The sequence below is a fragment of the Furipterus horrens genome, unplaced genomic scaffold, assembly GCF_987537825.1.
Source record: "Furipterus horrens unplaced genomic scaffold, mFurHor1.1.pri manual_scaffold_6, whole genome shotgun sequence".
Classification (NCBI taxonomy): domain Eukaryota; kingdom Metazoa; phylum Chordata; class Mammalia; order Chiroptera; family Furipteridae; genus Furipterus; species Furipterus horrens.
This window is the reverse complement of record NW_028327176.1, coordinates 4,112,235-4,133,633: the sequence shown is the minus strand read 5'-3', so window position 1 is coordinate 4,133,633 and position 21,399 is coordinate 4,112,235. Positions and strand designations below refer to the sequence as shown.

Sequence of the window (21,399 nt, the reverse complement as noted above, 5' to 3'; positions counted from 1 at the left end):
CCTTGACGTGGGGTTATTCGCTGTGATCGGGAAGAGCCCAAGGATGCTGATTAAATACAGCTTGCTAGAAAAAAGAGCTAACAGTACTTCCTCTTCTAAGTTTTTTATGCACTGTATTAACTTTCTGTAACAGCAGCCTTTGATGTAGGTACTGCTGTATTTATTTTACAGATGAGAAAATATTGGCCAATGGTATTAAGAGTTGTCACAAAAGCGTATTTATTTCTAGGGAAAGATATTCCAAACATACCATTAAGTGGAAAAGCAAATCATACAATTGCTTATAGGGTTTTACTGCGTTTTTATAAGAAAATATGTCACAGGAAAAACCTGGATGTGAACCAAAATGTCTGCTGATTCAGTTTCAGGTGATCTTATTTTCTTCCTTCACCAGTGTTACAAGCTGTCCCCTCTGTTATTGACAGAAGTGGTGCCTGGAAGGTGGCACCAGGACAGTAAGAGAAGGTCAGTGTTAGACACCAGATAGGGAGGGCAGGCTGCCATTATTTGCAGATGACACAGTTGCCTGCCTGAGAAACCCGGTATAATTGATTGGAAGAATATCGGAACTATTATGAGAGTTTAGTAAATTGGTTACAAAATAAATGCAATATGCAGTTAGAAGGATACAATGGAAAACTGTTTATAACAACAAAAATTGTAAAATACTGAGAGACACTTAAGTACCTATCGAAGACAATGCCGATTTTATCAGGAAACAAAAGGCTGAGTAAGTGGAGAGAGAGGACGTGTCACGGCACCGACTGCTGACTGGAGAGCCCATTTGGAAGAGGAAGTGGCTGCGTAGGTGGAGAAGCGGCTCTGCGGTTTCAGGCTGGCGCTCACCTAGTGCTGGGCTGAGGCTTTAGGTGGCGTAAGAGACCCCAGGACACCGGCAGCCCGCAGCCTGGCCTGTGTACAGGTCCTGGGCCGAGGACACAGACGCTAAGGATTGAGATGAAGACTGTTCACCTCTGACTGGTCGTCTGGCACTTGTCCCCCCCGGGCGTTGCTTTGGGTGCTGACGCTGCTGGTTGCTGAGGGAGAGGCACGTTCCACATCCATGGCCACCCCCAGTCATCGGTCTTTGTGACTTTTTGAGATTCCAGGGTCCCCATTTGCACCCCAGTCTTTTATTTTAGCTTGACATAGCCGACTTTAAAACGGGAAGTGGGTATACCCGTGCCTGAATATGGAATTGTTTGTTCCTTTTTAGCTAAAAGGGGATGTTTCTGTAAACAACTTGCCCTGACTTAATTGAAAGATACAGTCACGCTGAGTCTTTTAACTGGTTTTATATTTTCTGAAGTTTTTTGTCTGTAGCTACTTTGAGAATAGTTCTTACAGTTTTTGAAGACAATTACAGATTTTTAAAGGTAGATTACTTTTATATGTAGAGCTTATTTTTTATTTTGACTAAGAAAGTTTGGCTGCAATTACCTTTTAAAAAGAAGACTAGAGAGGTGATTTTTTCCATTAGAACTTTATATTGATCATGGATTTGTTACTCGTAAGAAGGTTTAGCCATATACACAAGGAACTGAATATTTTGCCTTTCAGGATAAACAGTTTACCAACAATCTCTGCTTTGAAATTTCATGGTGCCTTGACCATGGCAGTGGGAACATCCACAGGACAGGTACGTATGTTTTAGTTGGAAACCTCACACTTAAGCTAGCACTTCAAATCTGTGTACGTATCACGGGAAGCACCCACACGTCTTCGCTGTAGGAACAGGGAGCGAGGTGTTTTATGGGGCGGGGAAGAGCAGGCTTACAGTTGTGAGTGAGCGGAACACGAGGCTCGTTCTCATGTCGTTCCTTAGTAATTATCGTGTGAGTTTCCATACAGGCGGCTGTGGACTCCCCGCTGCCCCACCCGGCGGGTTTTGGCCGGAGCGGAGAGCGTGCTCCAGATGGCTGTGTTCTTCCCGTACTTCGAGAAACTTTGGTCTGACCTTTGTGGTTGGTCTGAGAGGCTCTCAAGCTGGAACTACAGCGGAGTCTGTGGTTTCGAACTCTTATTTCCCAGCGTGTCTTCAACAGGATTCTGTGGTCAGAAAGTTTGGAATTCCTCCAGATTCCCAGTGTATTTAAATATACGTTGAAGGCTCTGAGAATTCCTGTAGACAAGAAATGAGTTTGCTGTGGCTCAGTGGATTGAGCGTCGGCCTGCGAGCCAAGTGTCGCTGGTTCGATTCCCAGTCAGGGCACATGACTACGTTGCACGTCAGGTCCCCAGTTGGGGGCGCGAGTGAGACACAACCACACAGTGATGTTTCTCTCCCTCTTTCTCCTTTCCCCTCTCTCTACAAGTAAATATATAAATAAATAAGCAAACAAATAAATTTAAAAAAAATAAGATTCTAAAAAAAAAAAAAAAAAAAGGAAAAAAAGAAATGAGTTTAATGAGTATTTCCAAAATGTGTCTGTCCCAGGCATCTGTCTTTCCTTCAGCACCTGAGCAGAGTCCCATACGGGGGCACGGGATGGGGCCCGCACCCCAGCAGTGCTGGTGGGAGCGCAGATGGAATGCCTGCCGAGGGTTCTTTCCATCCGCTTCCTCTCTCCGTCTAGGCAGAGCCGACACACCTGTGGGGAGCCCCCTCCTGGAGCAGGCCTGAGGCCCTGCTGCCAGGACATGTACTACCTCTGCCATCGTGGTCCACGGAGGGTCTGTTACCTGGACGCTCCATGCCTCCCGTGTCAGGGCTCAGAAGGGACACCCCACCCAGACCTGCCCTGGGCATAGCCTTGCCCCCACCATCTACCTTGAGGCTCCCGGGACTGGCTTCTTCATGCCTGTCTTTCTTGTTTCCGTCACTCACTGTGACAGGGCCTGGTACCTAGTAGGCCTGCAGTAGTACATTTGTTCAGTTCCCAGATGACAGAGGTCCTCACGGGCTCTGCTCTTTGTCCCTTTCTGCATGTAGCGCCACAGTCCTCGGTCTGAGTGGGCCTACACGCTGCCCCCGGGGCTGCGTTCATAAAACCATGCCCTCTTAAGGGTGATTTAAGAGGTTCTTCTGGAGCGTTTTTGCTAGCTGATTGGGATCTGTGCCCCTGGGGGAAGGTAAACATTGTACCCCTAAAAAGACAGTGAGGCGAATGGGGCCACCGTTGTAAGTTTTAAAAGTTGCTTTAAAAAAAGAAAAGATTTTATTAAATTTTTGAGTGAGGGGAAGGGAGGGAGAAAGGGGGGGAGAGAAACATCAACGTGTAGTTGCCTCTCGCGTGGCCCCCAACTGGGAACCTGGCCCGCAACCCAGGCCTGCGCCCTGAGTGGGAATCGAACCGGCGACCCTTTGGTTCGCGCTCAATCCACGGAGCCACACCAGCCAGGGCTAAAAGTTGCTTTTTAAGATGAAATACTGAGTTTGTTTAAACAGAAATAACTTGTTTTTCTGTTTCTTTTAGGTCTTACTGTATGATCTTCGCTCGGATAGGCCTCTGCTCGTTAAGGATCACCAGTATGGGCTGCCCATTAAGTCCATCCATTTCCAGGATTCTCTAGATTTGATTTTGTCTGCAGACTCTCGAATTATCAAAATGTGGAATAAGAACTCAGTACGAATTTTTTTGTTAAAATTCCTATTAAAACTAGTATTTCCTTAAGAATATTTGATGTTCTTTCCTGAGCTGCAAGTATTTTAAAAGTAAGAAAACCTGACGTTGCTGGTTTACTTTAAAACCTACGTATTTTGAGAGAAGTAAAAGTCTGGTTCACCAGTTACGTGGGAAAACATTAATTTAGTATGGCCATCAATTTTAAGAGCTCTTTGCATTTAAATTAGTTCCAAACTTAGCATTTTCAGTCAAAAAGTGTCCCCCTTTTTTTTCCTTTTAATTCATTTTTGAGACGAAGCGGGTGGAGGTCCAGCGGCCTCAGCCTTCGTTTCCGGAGGGCGCGCGTCTGTCCGCCGTGGGGCTGCCCGTGTCCGGGGCCGTGGCTGCTTGGGCCAGCGCTTCTGTTTTTTAACTTCTGTTCGGTTAGTTCCGGAAGCAGAGGCCTGGCCGAGCGGCGTCCTCTCCCCGTGCGCGTGTGGTGCGCGCTCCGCACGGTACTCGGCGCGGCCCCGCAGGGCCTGGTGCTCGCTCCCCTCCCGCGGCTCCGCTCACGTTGGCGGGGGCGGGGGCGGGGGGCTCCGGCTGTCTCGGCGCTGGGGAGCGTCGCCCCGAGGCTGCCCGTCCGTCCGCTTGGGGCCGGGAGGGTGTCGGGGGCTCCTAGGAAGTTCCGTGGCGTCGTGGCCTAGAATTTCCGCCGCCCTGTTTGTGGTAACCCTGATCAAGGTACTTTGCAACAGTGGTTGTTTTTCATGCCACAAATGAGGCATTTTATTTTGTGCAACTCAAACTACCAGGTACGGCAGAAGTTCCCCTTGACCTGGCTTCCTGCTCGTTCAGGGGAGCGAGTGCTGTGGGCTCGGACGCGCCCCCCAGGCCCTTTCGTCGGCAGCCGTCCGTCTCGAGAGACGATGGTGTAGCTTCTTAAGAGTCTATCTGCACCGCCGAGAATGGCTGTGCAGTCCGACTCGGGAGTGACATGGTATCTGTCTCCTCCCGTGTTGAATCGACATCTTGCGATGACGCTGGAGTGTCCTCTCCAGTGAAGCTGAAGCTACAGAGCCTGGGCAGGGTGATATGGAGGGTCTGCTGTTGCCCATGCAGCAGACCCCCCCTCTCTTCGCAGCTGAAGGGTCCAAGGGAAAGACGGAGTCGATACAGCTTGGGTTCAGGTGCGCCGCAGGAGTTGCCGGTGTTGACTACAACGTCAAACCGCCTTAGGGACTCCGACTCCGGATTTTCTGTCGGGGTTTACTCCCTTAGCCTTTCCCCTGAAGAGGTATGCCGCAAGGCAGCGGAGGTTTTTTGGAGTCAGAGTTTTCCTTCTCTGATGTGCCCTGACTGGAAGATCGAACCAGCGACACTTAGCTCGCAGGCCAGCTCTCATTCCACTGAGCCACACCGGCCAGGGCCTGCGAATTTTTTTAAGTTGATGTACAACTTTATTTTAAACTTTACCCTTTCCTGTTGTGTAAACATTATCTTTAAAATTTTGTATTTATTTTTTTGGATAAGTCACCTCTCTCCCAGGGGCCTCCATTTCTTTGTCTCTAAAATGAAAAGCATTTCATAACTTGATCAAAGGAATTCTCTAAGATATTTTTAAAACTTAAATTCTGTGACTCCAATGAGCTGATTTTATTATTTCTTCACACACCAGTATGTGCTTGAGTTATATCTCCAGTATACTTTCTTTATGTGGGATTGCCAAAAGCTGTCTTCTCTATTTTAATGATTTCTTTTTGGTTACTCTTTTAGGGAAAAATATTTACTTCCTTGGAGCCAGAACATGACATCAATGACGTCTGCCTCTACCCTAACTCAGGTAGGCAGCATGTAGCCTCGGGCCACTTGGCGAGACAAATCTGCGCTCTGCTCTGTTGGATTTTAAACTCATTTTATTTCATAAGACGGGGCTTGGCTTCGTCGGGACAGTTCTCGGACGTTGTATTTGCTCAAAGAAGCAAGAGCGGGAAGTGGTGTGGATGATTCAGACAGTGGCCTCCCGGTGACTCAGTCCTCAGTCAGCCGAGCTGTCAGGAGGCGCTGGTAACAGCAGAGGCCGGTGGCAGGGGTGATGGTTTAGTGAGCTCTTCACCTCTTCTGTGTGATGAGTAATGGTGAGTGGGAACGCAGGTCAGGGATGGGGAGTGGGCCAGGCTGTCTGATAATGCGCAAGGCTGTGAGGCCGTGGGGTTTGGTATGCTGTATGCAAATCACAGGGAGATTGCAGGACTTAATAATACGTCAGGGCAAGGCTGAAGAATTGGGGGTATGAGAGAGAAGGAGAACAGTTCCCACACTTAAGCAATGTTGTCCTCTGAGGACGGACAGACATGCGTAGGTCATTTTGATAGCAGGATACGGGCAAAGCAGGAGGAATTCTGTGATGAGTTCAGATAGCACTTTGGCAACTGTTAGAGTAGGGCTTCTGCCAGAGCAACTGGAGGAGACCGTGGAGGTCTCTGTTTGTGTTGAGCGTGGAGCACTGAGTGTGATTTGGCGGGGGGGATTGGAGACGAGGGAGCCCCTGTGCAGGGCAGTGTAAGAAGAGCAGGGGCTGGAGTGGGGTGGGCCAGGGTGGCCCACGCTGAGCTAGCGCGGGGCGGGGCACAGGAGCATAGGCAGGGCAGGTGGGGCTGTGACATGTGCCATCTGCGATGTGCGGGGGGCGCCTCGGTCCAGGGTGTGGTGGCCCCAGGAGGAGAGAAGCTGGAACACAGGCTGGTGTGGGTGGTGGTGGAGGTCCAGGAGTGAGTGACATGCAGACTGGGTTGGGCTGTGTCGTCTGGACCTGTCCAGCCTGCTTGCAGGAGGCAGTTCTGTCCGTCACGTGAAGGGTGGGTCTTGAGCAGGAAGTGTATTCTGAGCTGAGATTAGGAGCACAGAGAAAGAGCAAGTCTGGGGGAGAAAGGTTATCTTTCTTGAACATCTGACTATTAGGAGTGGACAGTGGCAATGTCTGGCAGAGGGTCTCAAACCTGGCTGCCTCCCAGTATCACCCAGGGAGCTTTTTAAGAAGTACAGAATCCTCGGCCCCATTCCAGGTGCACTGACTCGGAGTGTCCAGGGGGGGCGGCCCAGAAATGTGTATTTTTAACGTGCTTCCCAAGTGGTACTGAAGCTCCGCCCTGACCCCCTTGTCCAGGTCACAGTAGAAAGTGTAGTCCTGAGATGAGCAGCTCTGCAGACACAGAGGGTTAAGACATGTCAACAAAGGTCACCCCAGAAGTGGGAGTGAGTGAGCTTGCCAGCAGGGCAGTGTGGACAGACAAGGAGAGAGCAGGGCCTTGGGTGGACGGAGCGGCAGTGAGAGAGCCAGCAGGTTCCGAAGCAGGGTAGGAGCTGAGGCAGCGGCTCTGTGGGCACCGCTCAGTGGGTGCTGGTATCCCCGCAGGTGAGGCAGGCAGGAAACGGCGGACCTAGTGATGCCCCGGTGTGCCAGTCTGGGTGACAGGTGCTGTGACGTTAATTCATCACAATCTCTTTAGAGCCCTGTGTAGGTCAGTGGCACACAAGTTTTTTTCTGTCCCTCTGTCTTTCTTATGTCTTAGGAGGTGAGGAAAATCGGGCTATTTACCCAGGGTTGGTCACCCTGCTGGTGTGTGGCAGAGCCTCGGTGAGGACCAGCCTCTCCTGATTCAGGAGCCGGGGCTCTTTCTAGTTACATGCTGCTCTCTCGAGAAAGACGAGAAACTCTGGCTCTTTGTAACTACTTTCCATCTGTGATAGCTGAAAGGATTTTATTGTAATAGTGGGGGTGAGTCAGATTCTGATGAGCTCAGGGATAAACTGCAGGGAGAATTGGGGTCCTAATCAGTACCGAACGGTCCAAAATGGGGTCTGGGCCAAGCCTGAAGATGGGTAAAACCAGGGGAGATTGAAGCTGGAACCAAGGTGACGCACAGGTGTGCTGGGCTGGGGGAGAGTGTAAGGACGACAGACGGGGATGAGAAAGTTCTCGGCCTGTGCTGTCCCCGTGGCTGCCGCCAGCCACACGTGGCCGCTGGGAACTTGCAGTGTGACCACGCTGAACTGGAGTGTGCGCTAAGTGTGACATGCACACCAGATTTTAAACACATCATATAAAAAAAGGAATGTGGAGATCATTAATTTTAATGTCAATTGCATATGAAAATGGAAATATTGGGGGTTAATAAGATAAATTAAAATCAATTTACTAGAACGTTTTAAATCACTCTCGTGGCTCATGGGATGTTCCTGTAGGACAGTGGTGTCTAGACATATAGGTTGTCATCAGGTCCGGATGCTGATAAGCTGCAAGGCATCGGAAGTCGGCTGCGGGCAGGTGCTGCTTCCCCCGCTGCGGGCGGCATAGGTGCATCGGGGTGAAGGTGCCCCATCCTTGTAGCGGGCAGAGCCGCGTTGGCCCACCCAAGGCCAGTCATGCCCTGATCTGACTCAACATTGCCCCTGGTGTCACCCAAACGCCTGTCTTAGTCCAGTTTTTAAAAACTAGGCTATAATCCAAGTGTGATTTACATGTAGTTGTGTGTCTTCAGGTTCTTTCAATCCGGAATGGCCCCCTTATCTTTTTGTTCCCTCGTCCACGACACTGGATTTCCCAAGAGCGCGTCGATGATCCCGTAGAACATCTCCTGTCCTGGATTTATGGTATTTAACTTGTGCCCTTAGCGCCTGGATTTTATTCTAAAATAGCAGTTCAGTGGCTCGACGCACTGCAGGTTAGCTATTCCGGGCAAGAGCAGAGCCCGGGGCTGCTGGTCCTCCCTGCCAGCCCCGCCCCAGGCCGGCCGGCCAGCAAGGGTGAGAGCGCGCGCTCTGTTGAGGTGACCACCAGATGCCTTTACTGCAAAGGACGCTTTTCGGAAAGGCAGGAAACTTAAGAGTGGTGTTTTGAACAGAGGCCATGATTTTACTGTCAGGTAACTGACAAGTTAATCAAGCCCAAAAATAAAAGTAGCAGACACTTCATTTCATGCGCCAGTAAGCACAGTAAGCCAGGTGCCTCAGCCGCGTCCTCGGGGTGCAGGTCCCCGCGTGGGTGATTCACGTGCTTTGTAACCGTCCCTTGCTTCACCCTGTCGTCTCCCTTTGATGCTGCTCTTGATGCTTGGTGCTTGATCATTGTGAGCTTACTCATATTTTAGAGAAGCTAAAACGTCCCTTTTTCTTTATCTTCTCTCTTACTCACTTGGGAGCAGTTACAGCCACATCATGATTCGTGTTTGTAATGGTTTTCTAAGACTCGGATTGCTCAGAATGTTGGGAAACGGCTCCTCTTAGGCCCCGGCTCCCGTTGCTCATTCTGCTGGCTCTGCAGGTCAGGGCGCCCCAGAGGCGGCGCTGCCCTTGGACTTGGGTGCGCATCAGCCTCCCGCGGTGCTTGCTGAGCTCGTGGTAGGCAGAGCCCCTGCCCCAGCGCTGTGCAGGCAGGCTCCCTAGTTCCAGAGCCGTTGGCAGGGAGAGAGGAAGATTCTGTCTCAGCAGGACCTGACTTGGGCTTCATAGTCGTGCAGATGCCCCAGCGGCTGTTCCCTCCCCTGCCTCACAGGGCTGTGGGGACTGTGCCCTGCCAGCCGTGAAGTCGCTTTGTCCTGCAGTGCCCTCGCCACGCAGCGCGAAGAGCTGTCAGGTCATCTGTCACGCCCTCGGTGCCCCGTGCAGTAGAGCCGCCTGCCTGTACGCACACCAGCAGGGAACACGTCCCGGCGCGGCTGCTCGGTGCCCTGCTGTTATGGTGGTGACAGTGCGGTGCTGCTCCCGTGTGTCCGGGAAGGACCCGGTTTTCGTTCTGCTTCGTTTCGTTCTTAAATTTCCGCCTTCCTGCAGACTGATACTTGTGTACAATAAACGACCACGGAAGGACCCCGTGCTTGAACCTCACTGCAGTGGCGAATTGCTGAGCCAGGCTTCTGAGTTCCTCCTTCCCCTTCTGTGCCTGCCTGCCCGCCCCGCCTCCCTTTAGACCGGCGCTGGGACGTTGCGGGAGACCCTACATGCAGCCTGACGCCTTCTGTGTCATCAGACGGGGCCCTTCCTGGGGTGTGTTGGCGAGATGTGGTGGTTCCTTGGGGAACGTCCGCTGTGGGAGGGTTGAGCCTGCAAGGCGCGGCGCAGGGCACAGACCCTCCCTTTGCTTGTGACGTGGCTCTCTAGCCACGCGTCTGGGTTGGGGAGGCCCTGGCAGTGCTCTCCCGGAGACGGGTCGCACCTCCGAGGGGGTGGGGTCCTCCCACTGTGACTGTGGGGAACATTCGTTTCCAGGCTGGACAAAGCGCCCGGAGGAAAAAGGTTTTGTTTGCCTTTGACTTAGACACACATTCTTGCTTTTCTCAGCCTCACTACGTGCTTTCGGGTGTCTGCACGGTCATGTCTGTAGTTTGGTGAGGGTGGGTCCCTTTCAGGGCCAGCTGCCCCTGTGGGGTCACGTGCAAGCTGTGCCTTCTGAGACAGCCTCCTCTGTGATTGCCAGTTGCCCCTATCTCAACATTTCATTTCTGTAACAACATGAATATGACTTTTACAAGCTTTTCTATTAACAGAAGAGCAGCAAAAAATACTTCTTAAAGCATAGAATCAAACCGTTTTCCTTAGCGTTTGGTGGATTTGTGACTGTGTGGCCTGACAACCAAGCAGCTTCTCTCTGTGGGTTTCTCTGATGGATTTTACACAGAGGTTTTCTGAAGCAGCAGAATTTGGTTGATTTGTCAAAGTGTTTAAAAAACAGAGCTCCTGAGGCTGCACGTCAGCGCCGAGACGCTGGCCGGTGGCAGGACCCAGTGTGGGCTCTGCTTTTTGGTCTGGGAGAGAGGGTGGTGAGGGGCCTCACTCCAGGGCTGTGCGCCCACTGAGGGGTGTGCGCGCGGGCCCTCAGCCACCATCAGGGCCCCCCAGGCGGCCGCTGGTTCCAGTGTCACTGCCCGTGCGTGAGTCTGGGCGGGGCTGTGCGGGCTCCAGGGGCTTCGTGAGACGGGGGGAGGCCGGCTGCAGACGTGGCGCAGAACCGAGACGCCCCGGCACGTCGGTTCTGTGCCGGAGAGTAAGGACTCGGAGGGCCCGGGGGTCACAGGGGAGCCGTCGCTGGTGCCGAGAGGGGCCCCGTCCCTCTCCTCTGCCTCTCCAGAGGCTGCCTGCGGACAGTGGACCAGCACCTGCCCCGCTGGCTAGTCTGGAGCTTCCCACGTGGGCCAGTCGTTCGGTGGAGCGAGGGCTGCGTCCGGCTTCCCAGGGGCAGCTGCGCACAGCACCCCGTGTTCTGTTCTCGGGGAGGTATGGGACCGCTGTGCTGGGACGTGTTGTGGGAAGCCCCTTTCCTCGGCTCCCTGATCCCCAGTCGACGGAAGGGAGCCTTTCTTCTTGACGTTCTCGTTTTCATTCCTGAGCGGCCGTGGCCTGACCTCCGTGCGATCCGTGTGTCTGAGGCTTCGAACGGTCCCCGCGGGCAATGGCAGTGCACGGTCTGCGGACCTGAGCTCCTGGGGGCGGGAGGCGCTCCCCTGGGGGGCCTGGCTGCCGGGCGCCGTGTTCTGAGCGCCTCGGTGCCCCAGTTCGCAGCGTCACACAAGTAGAAAAGGGTCCTTGTCCCCATGTGTTCACCTTCTCGTTGTGTTTATTTGTAGGAATGCTGCTTACGGCCAATGAAACCCCCAAGATGGGCATCTATTACGTTCCGGTAAGTAATGCACATAGGAGCGAAGATAAAAACAGGACAAGCAAAGAGACTTTATTTTTAAACTGGTCACATCGCAGGGTGTCGGGTCTGCTTGCAGCCGTGTGCGGTACCCACTGTGGACTCACTTGTGGGTTCACCTTGGTTCCCGGAGCCGGTAAAACGACGTCTGACCATTCTTTTATGGGCCGTGGCTCAGCATCCTATTGAAACAGACATCAGAAAGCAGTCTGTACTCTTCAGGGCTACGTTCCTTTTGTGTTTCCAGGTGTTTCGTAATGTTAAACTTTCAGCTCTTAGTAAGCAAGAGGCCACACTCTGAACTAAAAGTCTGGGACTCGTCCAGTCCCCTCACTGTAGCATGGTTCTTTTCCAAGTAAGTGACATAGAGAAAGGCTGAGCTTGACATGCGCAATGAGGACGAGCAGTTTGCAATCCTGTCCTTTCTGAGTGTTTGTTTCCTAAAGCATGGTTCTCTGACCTGTGCTGGGAGCTTCCCCACCTTTGCCTTGCAGTTTACAGCAGGACAGAAGCCTCGGCAGGTGCGGTCTCCTGAACAGAACACCCGGGGTAGGCAGCTGGTGCGGCGTTCTGGGGGGCGGCCCTGGGGAGGGAGGGGTGGGCGGGCGGCGAGGAGCAGGACGCGGTGTGCGCGCCCCGGCACCGGCACCGCAGGCAGCCTGCAGTCAGGAAGCGCCTTCGTCTGCGGGACAGGCCTTTCGTGCCGGCTTGGCCGCGTGTGCCGTTCCAAAACAAAGCTCTCTGCGTGGTGCGGGCTTTCTGTGGTTTCGGGAAACCCGTTGCTGTTGGAAGCGCTCTGAGATGTTTCTTTTGGCTGTTAGTAGAATGAGAACCATCCAAATAGCAGCTTCTCCGTCTTCCTCAGTTACTTGTTCCTTTTTCCCTGGCCCTTCCCAGATACAGCTTTTGTACTCCTGTCAGTCCGTCCGTCCTCCCCTGTCTTTGTCTGTTCAGTATTGATTGGTGGCGTCAGCTGTGTGACAGGCCCGGTGCTGTTTGCTGGCAGGGGGCCTGTGGATGGAGTTCGGCCCCTTCCTCCAGGGGCTCGTTGTCCGGGGACACAGCACGGAGCAGGCGGGTCCAGTTCACAGCGCGCTTAGGAGGTGACAGGCGCAGCCCAGCGTGGGCCTGGCAGCTGGGGGAGGTGTGGAGGGTGCTCGGGGAGACCTCCCGGAGGAGCTGACTGCTGGGAGAGACCTGAGGCGGGGGTGTGCACTGGGTGAGGGGCCGGCGGCGTGGGGGAGGGGTCCTGCAGGGGGAGGGAGCGGCGGGTCCAGAGATCAGAGGACCCCGCCCCTGTGCCTCGCGTTAGAGCGGGAGGGTCGGGAGTGAGGGCTGGGTCACGGAGCCCTGGGAGGCCAGGTGTTGGTGCAGGGCAGGCCGTCCTGGGACGGGTGTGAGCGGGGAGGGGGGGGGGTCAGGTGTGCGTCCCGGAAGGATTGTCTTGGCTGTGCCACAAGGAAACCGGAGTAGATAGCATCTCATCCGGAAGCAGCAGGAACAGGCTGGAGCAATCCTTCGGGAAGACGATGGCACGTGTGTTGTCTGGGCCAGGCCTCCCGTTCTCGTGGTTGCAGCTTCGGGGCTCTGGCATCATTGGAGAGAAGTCGGGTCTGGCGGGCAGTAATCGCAGAGGTTCGCTGTCCTCGAATCGCCAGGCGGTGCCACCCCGAGGTGCTGCTCGGCGGGAACCTGTGTCGGTTACGAGAAGCGCTGCCCCTCACCTGGCCCTGCGGAGGCCCCCCCCAGGTCAGCTCCCTTTGGAGACGTTGTCAGGACAAGCAGAACAAAGCAGTTTGCCCCTGCCCTGCTCTCTCGTCCTGGGCGCCGCCTCTGTTGTCTGCCTCTCAGGGGTGCATGCAGCATGGCGGCCGCGCTGGGAGGTCTGTGTCACAGGTGTGGGGGCCGGGACCCCGAGTACTGGTGCAGGGAGGTGTCCCCCCGCTTGTGCTCAGACGCCGCCGTGGGGCGAGGAGGGGAGTGGGGTTAGGGCCGTGAGACAGGCCCGGCCACCCATGAGGTGTGGGGAGGAAGGGGAGGAAGGACCCGGGGTGACAGTGCGGGTCCTGCCTCGGAGCAGGTGGGGGCGGGAGCGCCTCCCTGGAGCCCAGGACGAGGAAGGGACTAGCCCACGTGGCTTTCCCTTTTGTATTCACGTTCTGCGTTTTGTAAAACGGCCTTTCAAAGGAAAACCCAGGTTCGATGGATAAACAGTGTGTGCATGTTCCTATTTATTCCCAGAGTTACAGAACGCAAGGAATTGAAAGCCACTGTTCCCCCCGTGATATTATACGCACGTAATGTTTGGATGTGCTGCCTTTACGTTGTGCTTAGCATGTTATGTTTGCAGAGTCAGATTTTGTATGCAAGTTTGTATTCATAGACATATCATGAGGCATTGCAATCACTTAAAACACTTAGTTATCTCCATTATGGAATCTGAGAACTGGAGGAGACTCTTGTTCACGTCCGGCTCTGTGGGTCTTTCTCAGGGTGGGTTTTGTGTTCCGAAGGCCGGGGGCTAGCCCGGTGGTGAGAAGCCGCTTTCTTGACACATGTTAGTTTCAACTCTAACTCAGACATGACAGGCAGGCGGCTCCCAGGTGCCTGTGCGTGTGGGGACAGAGCGGGTCCGTGGCTCCCGCTGCGCCGAGCCCTGTGCCAAGGCCTGCACTGAGGCGCGCCTGCCGGGCCTGCCCTGCCGCCCTGTGGCCTCGCGCCAGTGAGGCTTGGACCGGGCCCCCGTCTCCCCCTGGAGCCTGCTCTTTAAAGTACGCCTTCAAAGCCGAGAGCCCAGGGGTCTGAACGTCTGCCACTTCCACAGATTTCATCAGATTTACCAAGCTGACATTTGGCACAAAGGTTTACTTGCGGCCTCCAGAGCCAGAGAAGTTTAAAATGTGGTTCATGCCAAGCATAGGGAGCTTGGGTTGTGATTTGTACGAACAACCTATGAATCAAGTATGAAAGCTCTCCCCACTTTTGGGCTCTGCTAAAAGTGGAGACACCCCAGGTTTCCCAGCTTGTGAAGTTTTGCCTTTCTGTCTGATACCATCTTTCTTGAATACTTGAGCTCTTTATAGATTAAATGCAGTTCCTGATTTACACACTCTGCCACTTACATATCCCCAGCGCCAGCTAGTCCTTTGTGACCAAATGCATCCTCTCCAGGCTTCTTCCCGTTTTCTCAGGAATTCTCATGTTTTTCCTCCTCAGAGACCAGGATCTGTTATTTTGTTTGTTTGCTTTTTAAATTCCAGGGCCTAATTCAACTGTAGCTCCCCCAGAGTTGTTTTTCAAGTTCAGTTTTCCCCTGAAATGTAATTCAATCGTAGGTTGGTTCTTTACAATGAACACCGTTGGCAACTAGATGTCCTCCAGAGGGGCTCGGGTCTCCTCGGGCACCCAGCCCCAAACCCAGCTGGTGTGGCCGTGTTGTTTCTGCTAGAAACACTTGGAGTTCAAGCCCCCAGTGTATCAGCCAGCTCGTAAAACCCTTCATTCCCGGGGTTGGAATGCTTGCGTGCCTGACGGTGTATATGCAGAAGGTGCTCTTTACCCAGCAGGACGAGGATCAGTTCCTTTGCTCCGACAGTGCGTTCCGATCAGTCAGACCCGAGAGGCTGGTGGGAGACTGTCGTGGGGTGGGGGAGCCAGCAAGTGTCTGAAAGTCATGCCGCGTCCAGAAGTGCTGTGGGGCTTCTGTTAGGGGCTGAACTCTCCCCGAGGAAAGCACAGAAGGAGAGTGTATGTGAAAGGAAGCGCATTTCACGTCTGTTGGACCATTTTTGAAATGTTTCCAAAAGTTGGCTTTGCACCTGGGATAGGATGGACTTACCTGTTTTAAAAACATTGCCTTGGTTTTTCTTCCTATGTGTACCCATGCCTTTAAGCTGGAGTTGCCGGGAGTGCTGTGTGTGTGCCTCCCGGGATTTGGGTTTCAGTCTGGGCCATGATTGGTCCCGGTGATACATTTCCATTTAAAGCCAATAACGAAGGCTCACTTGCATTCCCACATGTGGTGTTTGGGGGGTTCCCCAGGTATGAGAGCTGAAATGGCCCCGAATATATTAGTGTCCATGGACAACCCTGAAAGTGGTCATCACGTTTTCATCTAAAATGCTCATTTACAGAGAGCTGTTAAACGTAGTGACACGCAATTTTGTTAGAAATTTCTGTTTCCGGTGCCAGCAGCAGCATTTCTCTTGGTTTAGGGAGGTAGCGCAGAGGCAAAGGAAAGTCTCCCCAGGGCACTCGCCGGCGTCCTGAGGACGCACAGGACAGAACATACTCTGAGCGAGAAGTGGCTGAGATGTCTTCACTCGAAAGGGTTTTTCAACGAGCGATAAAGAACAGGGAAGGCTTTTGGCACAGAACAGTAGAGCAGGAAGGGGAATCTGAGGTCAGCTAGTCCAACCACTTAATTTCCAGCTGAGGAATCAATTATTTGTTCCAGTTCAAATGACAAGGGGGTCACAGAGTTGGATCTGGAAGACAGTCCTTCATCCCACTTTGCACAGTGGGTGGAGCTTAGATTTTGGAATGAGTCTGGCCTGAGGTTGGACACCAGCTTTGGCGATCACAAATTTTGTGAGTGTGAACGCGTTACCGACCCTGTCTGAGCTTTAGGTCCTTGAACTACAGCAGAGAAGTGATGTTGTCAAGCAGGAGATGTCCCTTTTCAGTCACTTAACACAGTGCCTGGTCCATGATAGCTGTTCAGCTGATTATTGCTGTTAGACGTTTTGCAAGGAGCTAATTTCAAGAGGGCCCGTGGCAAAGAACAGTCAGCATTATGTGGACATGGGCCTTTATGTAGTTTTAGAGAGAATGTGCTGCTGGACCAAAGAGACATAAAGAGACATACTAAAAGTTCTGACAAAAATCATAAACGGGAGCAAGGGGAACAATTTCAGAAACACAACATGGGGTTGTTTAGTCTGTTACACATCAGATAAAAAACAGGCTGAGAAAGAGCTGTTGAATGCCTCTGGTTTTACTAATAATTACTGAAACAAAGCAGTGATGTAATCCGGATGCTAAAATAAGAATTTTTAAAAATGAAGTTCATTTCCCTCTTATGTCATCAGAGCACATTCTTTATAGAAAATGGCAAAGAAAGTTAAGTAGAAGAAAACTTAAATACCTTTCCACCACCCAAAGGCAAACACATTACTTTTTACTATATTTTTCTATCGTTTTTAATCAGAAATAACATTTATATGGTTTCACATCTGACTTTTTTTCCCACTTAAGTTAATATTCCCCATGTTATTGTAAGTCTTCAAGATCATTAAAAAGTGGGCTTTGTATATGAATATAAAAGTTATATAGTTTTAAAAATGTTTAAATACCAGAAAAAGTGATGGAAAAGCCAACTCTTATCTTACTAGTCAGAGACATTCTTGCTAATGTTTTGTTCGCATTTAGGAATATTATAGGGACTATTAAGTCCTTCAGAGTGTTTGTGTGGACAGAGAGAGGGAGCGGGTCCACTCGGGCAGCCACCCCTTCCATCTGACGGGCCCGTGTCCCGGACTGAACTCGAGAAGAGCCTTGCTCAGCGAAGAGAATTCAGCCCTCACTTCCTAAAGCGTCAGCTGTCCGTGACCAGTTACCTTCTCCACTTGGCATTTAGGAAGGTGTTTCGTGTCATTCTTGGGAAAACCGCGAAAGAAGCCATTGATTGCTTTTCGTGTTGTGTGGTTGGGCCGAGGAGTGCCATTTGCAAAAGGCAGCTTGGGTCTGTCCTTTCCTTCAAAAGACGTGGGGCCCCGGCACCTCTCACTGAGTGTGATTTTGATCATTTAAGATGCGGTTTTTTGGGTTTTGTTCTTGTTATTTTGGTATGACAAGGCCTCTAGATGCATGTCACTCACTGTATCTGGTCCTGTCCCAACACCTGAGGAAAATGAGCTCTTGAGACTTGAAGGACACCCCAGAGGGTTTAAGTCTTATCTGCTTGACTTTAGAACCTGACCTCTAGATGAGAGGTGAAGCCAGTGAAGTTAAACTTCAGAAATGTTAAATGCAATGGATCGAGTAGAAGGGAAAAGATTTTTAAAAATACAGGTAGCAAGTTCAGAATAGGCAGGGTAGCGCTGAGCAGCAGAATCTATAAAAAAAGATGTGGGCGTTTCATTCGGCTAAGGAATAACTGAAGCGGAATGTGAGTGGGGGCGGGGAGGACGAGGCGGTAGGATGAGGGGCCACCTTGGGGCGCTTAACGTGGCGAATGTTCGTTGATAAATATTTTATAGGCTGAAAGTTTGAGGAAAGAGAGGAGTTCAGGAGTTGTGTTTTCAGGCACTGTGGGAAGGTGTGTTTTTAGGGTGCAGGGAAAGAGGAGGCTCACGAGGGAAAGGCTGCTCGTGGGAGGTAACGAGGGCACGGGGGCCTTGGGCTGAAGAAGAGGACCGTCGTTCTTGAGGGCGCAGGAGGAACTGTCAGACAGTGGCGGGGAGGGAGGGGCTGGCCTTTCTGAATGATATATTTGAATGAAAAACAGTTCATTTTAAATTGAGATCAACTCTGAGTTTACAGATGCATGGTTCTTCATATGTCTTGATTCATAATAATGCAAATGGGGGACATATGCTTAATCTTGTTCCCCAAGGAAACCACCTTAAAAATCAAACCGAGCCTACAGAAAGATTGGAAGGATAAGACATCTTACAAAAGGTAAGATACCTAATTTTATGGAGGAGAAAATGGGAGTCGCTGATAGGCAGAACCCAGCAGGCAGTGGGAGAGTTAGGTCCCTCTTTCTAGCAGGGACGCAAAGGCGGGGGGTGGGGGGGTGTGTTTCTTTTTTGCGGGTTTCCTTTCTGACTCAAGCTCACAGCAGATCTGTCGGGACTGGGTTTTATCTTACGCATGAAATTGCTTTATGAGGCTCGGTGTTCTATTTGTAATTTTTCAGTTACAGATGCATAACTATCCAATGGGAAGGCACAGAAGTCAGGTGGCTAACGAAGTATTCTGCTCTGATGAAAACAAGTTGTTTGTGTCTTTACAAAGGGGAAATGTGGGCTTCCTCTTTTCGTCTAAACACTTTCAGGCAGTAACACAGTATCTGTGGCATTTTTCTCAACAAAGGAAATCCTCTCCACTTCCCATGGCAATTTATTGGGTCACAAGAATAGCAGACGCCCAGAAGACGTTCATGGGGGCCACTCAGGAAGTCATTTCTGAGCATCCTGTCACATTTTCAAAAGTTAATTTAGTTCTGCAGCTGTGACACTTTATTATATTAATGTATCAAGTGACACTTGTTTTTGGTTAAACAGTTACACATCTGGCAGGCCCGTCTTGTAAGTCAGCGACTACTTTCTATTCAGAGGCGAGTTACTGGGCTCCGATCAGCCCTGCACTGAGGTCCTGCCTCCCGGCGCTGGCTGGGACCCTTGCCACGGGGCTTGCCCTGTCGGTCTCTTTGCAGCTCTTGCCTTGGACGTGGTGTTCCGGTGCTCTCGGGGCCACAGAGCTGGTGGGGACAGCAGCGTCCGCAGCCCGGGGTGGGGCTCAGGTTCTGAGGGCGCCCGACTGCTTGACTCCTGTGGCGGTTTCACCGACAAATAGGCCCCTTCCCTGCTCTGGGTTTTTTGTTGTGTTTTGTTTTTTCCTCAAAAACAGAAAGCAGGATATACAAGTAGGTAAGAAATTGGGGCCACATTCTCCCTCAGGCCCAGCTCACAGAGCACATCCCAGGAAGGTCCCAGGACCCCATGGCCCGTGCCTTGATTCAGTGGCCTTGGGTCCCAGGAAGCCTCCGCGTCTTCCGGCGCCTCTGCGGGCAAGACCTGCGCCTCCCTGTGTGCCGTGGCCCCGGCGCCTGGTACAGCGTCTGCCCTTCGTGGGCCCTCATACATGCGTGGTGATTTGAAGGAGTGAATGTTACTGATACTTTATTTTTAAGAACTGATGGGAATTTTTCAAGTATACATAAAAGCGGAGAGAAAAGAAATGAACCCCCTCCTGCCCGTCCCTTCCCTTCACTGTTACAGTATCAGCTTTCCCCCACGGTTTCCCGGGGCTTGGAGGTGGCATTGGCTTGTGTTACTAGTTTTCTACGTTCTTCTAGAAGGTGGTTGTTGAAAACGGTTACACAGGAATAAGGACTTGATCTTCACATTGGCACAAATCTTTAATTAGGTTACATATTTACCTTCTTGAGGAACAGAACATTATTCTTGGCTGGAGAAACATAATGTGTAAACGATGGTTGTGCGTCATATTGAAAGACAGGTTAGGTCTGCCTGCTTTTATTTCCTTGTGTATCGGCGCGTGGCTGTGTCACACGGTCATTGAAGGGACTGTGTTTTAGAGCAGTCTTAGGGTCAGCAAACTCCAGTGGACTGTATGGTTCCCACATAGCCCTTACACACACACACACACAACGTAACACACAACACACACCGTCCTCTGCCGTCATTGCCACCCGAGGTCATTAGGAGCCAGTCTTCGTGTTGTCCGTTCTGTGCGTTTGGACAAAGTTATAGTGACATGGGTCCACCTTTGATGTATCACACAGAGGAGTGTCACTGCCCAGACCCCCTGTGCCCTGCCTGCTCATCCCTCCCTCCCTCTCCCCCAAGCCCCTGGGGACAGCTGGTCTTGACAGTCTCTGTAGTTTTGCCCTTTCCAGAATGGCACGTGTCTGGAACCATGCGGTACGTTAGCTTCTTTCTCTTGGTAGCGTACAGTTTACGGTTCCTTCGTGTCTTTCTGTAGCTTAGTAGCTCATTTCTTCTCCGTGCCGAATACTCTTCCGCTGTCTGGACGGAGCGCTGTTTGTTTACTCGGTCACCAACGGAAGGGCATCTCGTTGCTTAGTTTTAGCAGTTACTCATCCGTGTGCGGGTTTTTGTGTGGATGTGCGTTGTTGACGCCTCCGGGTCAGTAGCCAGGGGCACAGGTGCTGGGTCATACGATGAGAGCACGTTTAGTTTTGTGGGAACCGCGCTGTCTCCCGGAGTGAGATCCAGCGGCAGAGGGGCGCTGCCCCGCCTGCTAACCGGCGTTCGCTGTTGTCGGCGTCCTGGGTTTTAGGCATCTGGGAGGGGCGTACTTATGTCGTAATTTATTTACCTAGTGTCCTCTTCGTGAATATTTATCCCCCGCTCCTCTGAGTTCTGTAAACCAGTGCTGTTCAGTAGAACTTTCTGTGACCGTGAATAACGTTCTAGATCTGCTTCATCCAGTATGGTGGCCGGTAGCCGGGCGTGGCTACTGAGCGCTTGAAATTTGCCTAAGAACCTGAATTTTACATTTTATTTATCTCAATTCACTTAGTTTTAAATAGCCACATGTGGCTGGGTCTGCTGCATTGGACTGCACAGCTCGGAACTGTGCCAGAGTCAGGTCGGGTCATCAGGCTGCTTTCTTGGGCCCCATCACTTTGGCCTCCACAAATTTGTTTAATGGTGTTTCTTTGATGTTTGACAGTTGTGTGAAATTTCATTTGTAAAGCTCTTTTACAGAAATAATGTTCAGTGCTGGAGTCCCTTAAAGAAAGATCTATGATATGCTTCTTGAGTTTAATTCCAAGAGAGTTTCTCTTTCAGACATATCAGTACACTTCCCTCAGTCAAGCAGATGATGTCTTTGTACCTTATTGTTCATCTCTCGGGAGTTAAGTTCCTGGTTAAGCTATAGCAGCGTGGCTTTTTACCTTTCATCACTCCTCCACCAAACTACGCAGCTTTCCGTGCATTCTGAATTTAAAGATTACATTATGGGCGTGGTTTTTCTTGTGAAGCTCTTCTTGTTTTGAAAACGGTTAGATTTTACATGAAATTTTTGGGATCTATCCTAACTAAGACTTCTCTAAGAATAGATTGATACTGGCCCTGGCCAGGTAGCTCAGGTGGATAGAACATCGTCCCAGCACACCAGGTTGCAGGTTTGCTCCCCTCTGGGGTTACAGACGATAATCGACTAACGGACGCATGAATAGGCGGAACAGTAACCAGCATTTCTGTCACTCCCTTCTCTCTCCCGTCCTCTGTCTCTAAAATCAGTAAGTTAGAAAACAGATGAATACTGTGTGCTCACTGGTTCCCTCTCACAGCCCTGTACACACACATCTTATGTGTGAATAGGACAGTATATTGTCATGTGTGGGAACCCTTTTTATCATCCCAGTGGGAAATACACCGA

At 51.5% G+C, this 21,399-nt stretch overlaps 1 protein-coding gene across 1 annotated transcript in view; it reads left to right on the top strand.

Moving 5' to 3' along the window:
- The window catches only part of NOL10 (nucleolar protein 10), a 67,421-nt gene that overhangs the window by 14,875 nt on the left and 31,147 nt on the right, over positions 1 to 21,399 (top strand). The window contains exons 10-13 of the mRNA XM_090280905.1: positions 1,561 to 1,639; positions 3,417 to 3,566; positions 5,322 to 5,388; positions 11,168 to 11,220. Of these exons, the coding sequence (XP_090137031.1) occupies positions 1,561 to 1,639; positions 3,417 to 3,566; positions 5,322 to 5,388; positions 11,168 to 11,220 (349 nt within the window). The remainder of the gene's footprint in view (positions 1 to 1,560; positions 1,640 to 3,416; positions 3,567 to 5,321; positions 5,389 to 11,167; positions 11,221 to 21,399) is intronic.